General features: G+C 40.3%; 1 protein-coding gene across 2 annotated transcripts in view; it reads right to left on the bottom strand.

Annotated features, from left to right (window-relative positions):
- LOC135111496 (basement membrane-specific heparan sulfate proteoglycan core protein-like) overlaps positions 1 to 6,617 on the bottom strand; it is a 15,142-nt gene extending 8,525 nt beyond the window's left edge. Inside the window, exons 1-4 of one of the 2 annotated variants that reach the window (XM_064024830.1) lie at positions 6,168 to 6,617; positions 3,610 to 3,744; positions 2,594 to 2,703; positions 1,784 to 1,919 (exon numbers count right to left, since the gene is read on the bottom strand). In XM_064024830.1, the coding sequence (XP_063880900.1) occupies positions 1,784 to 1,919; positions 2,594 to 2,703; positions 3,610 to 3,744; positions 6,168 to 6,213 (427 nt within the window). In that variant the 5' untranslated portion in view covers positions 6,214 to 6,617. The remainder of the gene's footprint in view (positions 1 to 1,783; positions 1,920 to 2,593; positions 2,704 to 3,609; positions 3,745 to 6,167) is intronic. The other variant, XM_064024829.1, reaches the window with a different exon arrangement.
- Positions 6,618 to 7,183: the final 566 nt, after the last annotated feature.

Below are 7,183 nucleotides of genomic sequence, written 5' to 3'. Positions count from 1 at the left end.
TTATTTTATTAATTTATTTATTTACTTATTATTTATTTATTATTTACTAATTTAATTTATTTATTAATTTATTTTGTTTATTTTTATTTATCTATTCATCTATTTATTTATTTATTTATTTGTTTATTATTATTTTTTATTTTATTATTATTATTATTACTTTTTATTTATTTATTTATTATTCATTTATTTATTTATTTATTTATATTTTTATTTATTTATTTATTTATATATTATTATTTATTTATTATTTATTTATTTATTCATTTATTTTTTTTTGTGTGTGTGTTTGTGTGTTAAAAGTGATCAGCATCTCAGAGGCACAACGCATGTACAGTACGTCGGTTTGGGGAGGTAGCAAGAGAGGCGAGACTGAGATGGCTTGGGTGTGTCAGGCGGAGAGATGAGGAATGTGTGGGCAGGGGGATGCTGGAGATGGAGAGAAAGACTTAAAAGAAGGTTTATGAATGCAATGAAAGAGAACATGCTTGCAATAAGCGTGACTGAGGAAGATGCCAAAGACAGAGCTAGATGGGGAAGGTAGATTCACTGTGGCGACACCTGACGGAAGCAGCCGAAATTTGTTATCAGCGACAAGTCTATGTCCAAAAGTATCAAAGAACAGCGAAATTGGTAGTCTATGAAGAGAGGAGCAAGGTGTAAATTTAGCCCTAAGTCATGCTCCTTCTTGTGTGATTTTTTTTTCTCTCTCTCTCTCTCACAAAATAATAATATAAGTATGTTACTGGTATTTTAATTGATGTTACTCGAAAATGTGATAATTGCTTGGAAAAAAAAAAAACGATTGATATGCTCTTCGTGATAAAAGAAGAAAGAGAAGAATATGTACTCTTTGTGATACAAGAAAAAAAATAGATGTGCTTCGTAGCGAAAGTAAAAAAAATAGATATGCTATTTGTGGTACAAGAAAAAAAAAGATAAAAAATGCTCTTTGAGGTAAAAGAAAGAAAAAAAAGATAGATGTGCTTTTTACGGTAAAACACGAAAGAAAACGATGTTTGTTCTTTGTCGTAAAAGAAGGAAAAAGATAGACGTGCTCTTTGTGATACTCCTGAAGATGCGCCGCAGTCGTAACAGTAAGACGAGAAGAGGCAGGAGGGACAGCAAAGTTACGAAACCTGCTCTGCCTAGTCGCACGTAGTGTTTCGGGGTATACATCTTTTGAAACCCCAGCCAGCCGTTCCTCTACGGAAAGAGCTCAGAGCTCATAGTGACCGATCTTCGGGTAGGACTGAGACCACTGACACACCACACACCGGGACAGCAAGGTCACAATCCCTCGGGTTACATCCCGTACCTACTTGCTGCTAGCTGAACAAGGGCTACACATTAAGAGGCTCACTCATTTGCTTCGCCGCGCTCGGGATTCGAGCTCGGGCCTTCTTGGTTGTGAGCCGAACATACTAACCACTACACTACACTACGCGGTGTGTGTGTGTGTGTGTGTGTGTGTGTGTGTTATAGATTTCTCTCTAGTTGTTTATTTCCTTCTCTAGAAACTTTTTTCCGCCACATTCAGACCCGTATTCTGAACCGCTTTGGTCTTTCACCACGAGTATATTCAAAGGCCACAGAGATAATTAGCCGTGTTCTCAAGACTGTTTCTCCTTTTAATATTGTAGAAATTTCACTAATTTATCACTAAAACCGTAAAAAACACTCTTAAAAATCAGTGTAACTTTAACTAGAGCCTTTTGAAAGTAGTGGAGGTGTGGTGCAGAATTAAGCTTCAGAATACGGGTCTCTGTAGCGCAGCACTCACCCGTCACCTCAAGCACGTGGGTGACTGACTGTCCCGCCCAGGCCACGGTGCAGGTGTAGGTGCCGATGTCCTCAGCACTCAGGTTGTTGATGATCAGGTTGGTGCCTTCCGTGGACAGCTTCCCGGATCGCACGTCCTGTGGCAAGAAACTTGTTGTAGTGGACCAGGAATTGTACGAGAACACAAAGGAAGAGGAAATCGGTTAGTGGTCGCATTGATTGTTTGAGAAAAAAAAAAAAAAAAAAGAAAGATAAATAACTACACGATAAAAAATAAACATGTACAGGTATATGTTCTTAATTTGTCTTCCTTAAATATAATAATTAAAAGAAATAAATACATAAATAAAAAAAACAAACTAAATTAATACAAAAATATTTACTACATGGTTAAAGGTTCCTATTCCTCTTTTGTCTTCCTTAAATATAGTAACAAAAACTAAATACATAAATAAAAACAAACTAACAAACTAAATTAATAAATAGAGAGAGAGAGAGAGAGAGAGAGAGAGAGAGAGAGAGAGAGAGAGAGAGAGAGAGAGAGAGAGAGAGAGAGAGAGAACTATTAACTTTCATGAGGGGAAAGGCCCTGCTCTCTCACAGCGACTATTTTCAAAGGCCAAGGAGATGATTAGCCGGGTTCTCAAGAGTGTTTCTCCTTTTAATGATGCAGAAATCTTATTAACCTGTCACTAGAACCGTAAAAACACGATTAAAAACCCGCATCACTTCAACTAAAGGTTTTTGAATGTAGTGGAGGTGCGGCGCCATAAGTGCTTTAGAATATGGGCCGAGTGGGTCGAGTACTCACCTGCAGGAATTGACGCATGGCCACTGGACGCCGCCTGATGCCGTGGATCTGCATCACCAGCTCCCGGGACTGCAGGTTGTCGCCCTTCAGCCAAAACACCGACCTGCGGCCTGGGGAAAGAACATTTGAACACTTGAACACTTGAACTCTTTTATTTATATATAGCGGATATATAGTGAAATACCGGATTTTAGCTCTTATATTGATGGTGAGCTTTTCTAAAACCGGAGACGAAACTGGAGAGAGAGAGAGAGAGAGAGAGAGAGAGAGAGAGAGAGAGAGAGAGAGAGAGAGAGAGAGAGAGAGAGAGAGAGAGAGAGAGAGAGATCAATTCTAGAAATATATATACAATACCTCATCTGTCACTATACCTACAGAAATAAAACATTACAATTATGAATCATATCTATACTAAGAAACATTACGGGATCAGCGCCCAGGAGAGAGAGAGAGAGAGAGAGAGAGAGAGAGAGAGAGAGAGAGAGAGAGAGAGAGAGAGAGAGCTCAGCCGTCACTACAGATAGCACAATCATGCTCATGTTTACACTAAGGTCCATATCATTAAAGTTTTCGTAGTATTATTTCTTACATTTAACACTAACAGCCTCTAATGAACGTTATCTGGGAGGTTTTCAAGTAAGTTTTCATAATCATTCTTGCGTTCGATCAACAATGATTCCACATGCTATCAAGAAAAACTTTCATGAAAACCTGACTAACCATCTCTGTAGCCTTTGAAAACGGTTCAAATGAGAACTCTAAGGCCCATATTCAGAAACGCTTTGCTCTCTCGCCACGACTATGTTCACAGGCGACTGAGACGATTAGCCGGAGTCTCAGGAGTGCTTCTCCTTCTAAAAATACAGAAATCTTGTCTGTCACTAAAACAATAAAAACGCCCCTTAAACACATGTGTAACTTCATCTAAAGCCTTTTGAAAGTAGTACAGGTGCTGCGCAGAAATGTTTCAGAATATGGTCTAAGAAACATCATGAGGTCAGCGTCATTACACTCACCAAGGTTACTGACAGCGCAGGGCAGCTTGACGGACTCCCCGCGATAGGCATGGTAGCGCCCTGCCGTGGTGAGCAGGCGGGGGCCAGGGGGCCTTTCCGCGGGCCTCGCTGCTTGCCTCCCTCCATTGCTCTGACCTGCAAGAGGGCGTGGATGAAGGGCAGGAGGATACGTGATGGAAGAAGTGATAAAGAACAAAGGGCCATATTCTCCAGTTAATATTGAATAAATCTTGTTAATCTGTCACTACAGCTTGAAAACTCGTGTAACTTGAACTAGAAACTTTTGAATGTGGCGGAAGTGCAGCACAGAAGTGTTTCAGAATATGGTCTAAAGAACAGAGAACAGATAAGATAAGACGCTAAAGGGTTTAAAAATATGGGCCAAATTTATAGATCAATACAAGAAACACAATCCTTGCTTAAACTATCACTACAAACACGAAAGCACTCTTGAAAACACCAACATAAGCTCCAATTGCATCGTAGAATCATATGAATATTCCTTGAAAAAAAAAAAAATCAATATCTCTATCTCTGCAATCATAAAGACACCCTTGAAACCTGTTAAAGTGTGTGGAGGAAGTAACTAAAAAGGAAAGGGAATTTTTTAGCCGAGAAAAGTTAGTACATAAATAAGTAAAACAATAAAGCAGCAACTGAGAAAGGTATGATATTTACACACACACACACACACACACACACACACACACACACACACACACTGACTGACGAAGTTGTGTGTGTAAGGAGTATTCATAGCTTTAAAGATATATATGATAAATCAACTTTAAAAGACAGGGCATTATGAGTTTGACTCAATCCTGTGAAAATAAAAGGGAGTAAGAACAATTATGCAAGAACACTTTTTACACATAATTTTCCCTAAACAATTTGCTCGGTAATTTTGTTTTGTCAAGTTTTCCCATAAAATATATCAATAATGGGGAGCTTCAGCTTCCCTTTAACATGCACTGACACCACCACTTATATAGCTAATTTGCCAACCATTATGATAAATAGAGAAATATATTGTCACCCGTGCATAACTATGACCCGTATAATAAAACGCTACGCTCTCACCACTATTTTTCAAGGCCACAGAGATAATTATAGTCGGATTCTCAAGAAAATTTTTTTATATTAACAAAGTAGAAATCTTGTTAATCTGTCACTAAAATCTTTAAAAAAAATCTTAAAACCCGCATCACTTCAACGAGAGCCTTTTTGAAATCAGTGAAGGAGCGGAACAGAAGTGTTTCAGAATAATGTCGTATATTAGGTCGTGCGGTGGTGGTGTGGCAATTCTGAGAGGTGGGATCAGGCACTGCAGGGGTGGTCCAAGTTAGGAGAAGGGATGGAGAAGCTTGCTGTGGAGTATTCTTGAACGTAGCAGTGACTAGCAGCCGTCTGTATTCTACGTGCTAGAACTGTCATCGAGCTGCATTGCTCATCTCCGTGACTTGCCCGTAGTCGATTTCCTCTGATTATCCCACCACTGTCATGAGATACAGCCATTACAGTGTCCAGGATACCTCTTATATAGGGATGATAGAGAATATAGCGAAGTAGGCTACGTTTTGTGCAAGGACCGCCACATGTAGGCCTGCTGGTTTCGTGCAACTTATCGTATTTTCTTACGTTCTTATATTCCCATCCATCCCGAGTGCTGCACTGACAACAGACTACCTTACACCCAGTGACCCTGGCTAGCGGCGCCTCATCTCCGTGTTTCGAAGCCAAGCCAACCTAGCGACATGCCATCCCCTGCCACCACTCATCGTGGGGGTGGCGCCATATGACCTCGCTCTTGTAACGCAAGAATCGATTGATTGATTTAAAAATATAATGCCTTGCAACATCGCGGTCATGTGGCGCCGCTACGAAATGTTCAAACTAACTAAAATGGTATGTTAAAATGATGATAGTAATAACAAAATTGTGTTGGTAAAACCAGTAAAAAACACTAAAAATGCGAATACGTAAAAATGAAATAGAATTAATCAGCGAGAAGTGAAATACTTCAAATTAAGAGGGCTGGTATTTAAGTGTATTAACTTCAAGTGAGGGAGTGCTGACCCCGCTGATCCAGAACAGCGTAACGCTAGAACTAGTCAATCCACAGTACAGGAAAAGTTAAAATGAGTGCAACTCTCACATCAATCAGTTCTCCCACCAAAGTTAACGCTAGTTCCTGATAAAATTTAGGCACCTGACACTTCTTTTACTTCCCCAGAGGTCACCCTGGGATGTCTGTATCGGTGATTTCTTCTCTTTATTGACACCTAACAGAATACGCTGGATGACGTAACCGGTACCAGTCTTTTTTTTTTTTTATGTAGCAGGGACACCGGCCAAGGGTAACAACAATCTAGTAAAAAAAAAAAAAAAAAAAGCCCACTTGAGATGCCGGATATGGTCCGAAGCGGTAGTCAAAATATTGAAGGATAAGTGTCTTGAAACATGAATCACCAACACGGATGCAACTGCATCTGTGTTTTATATTTCAAATCAGTCTCACCTACTTCCGCCTCGCCCTTTCCTCACGGCGCCGTACTCACCCTCAACAGTCAGCAGCAAGGCGCTCACGAGGATAAACGTGAGCATGTTGTAATACGGAAACACTGCGTTAACTCTATGCACTTCACAGAGACAAGAGCGCGCGGCGTTGTATTCACTGTCTCCCGCCCGGCAAGGTATAGTGGCGGCGGCTGACGGCGCCGGGACAGGACGTGCAGCCAGGCAACGTGTCGCCGGGAATCGCGACGCTCCCCACTCCCACTTAAAGTACCTCAACTATTTTAGTCCCTTTACTGTTGCCGAGCCAAGACCCATATATGTGACAGGAAATGTAACTGCCCGAATCTCACTTTGCAGTTTGTCTTACTCCCGCGATAACCAGAGCAGAGAGGCTGCCCACATCTAGCTTTTATTGCATAAGCAATAGTCGCTGACCACTGATCAGGTGATGACACATTGACCAAAACACGAGGCGATATGTACTCTTATCAAAAACCGATATACTCAAGTGAACAAAGAAAAATTCTTACTACTATGCATAGACCACACAAGTCGCTATGGAAAGCTGAATGATTACATAACGTTTACGCCACATGTGGGTCACGCGGCCTCAGGCTTGGCGCGATGCCCACCTCTCCCCACGGGGTATGCAGGTAGTGTGTACTCTCACGCCTGCATAAATAGTGTTGTGCAGCCCGCTCCGCCTAGAGCTGCTCGCTGCCCTCCACAGACTGATTCTCCACCCATACCTATCATTATTGTTGTTGTTGTTGCTATTATTATTATTATTATTATTATTATTATTATTATTATTATTATTATTATTATTATTATTATTATTATTATTATTACTACTACTACTACTACTACTACTACTACAATTACTACTACTGAGAGGCGATTGGTAAGGTAGTCCTGCACTATTAGAAGACGAATGAATAAACTTTGGCTCCAACTTGAGGTATACATATACTACTAATACTCTATTACTATCACTACTACTACAGCTACTACTGCTACTACTACTATATATCACAAGTAGACTTACCACAGAGCT

The sequence above is a fragment of the Scylla paramamosain genome, chromosome 22 (genome assembly GCF_035594125.1).
Source record: "Scylla paramamosain isolate STU-SP2022 chromosome 22, ASM3559412v1, whole genome shotgun sequence".
NCBI classification, from domain to species: domain Eukaryota; kingdom Metazoa; phylum Arthropoda; class Malacostraca; order Decapoda; family Portunidae; genus Scylla; species Scylla paramamosain.
Note: the sequence above shows the minus strand (reverse complement) of the source record. Positions and strands in the feature narration are given on the sequence as shown.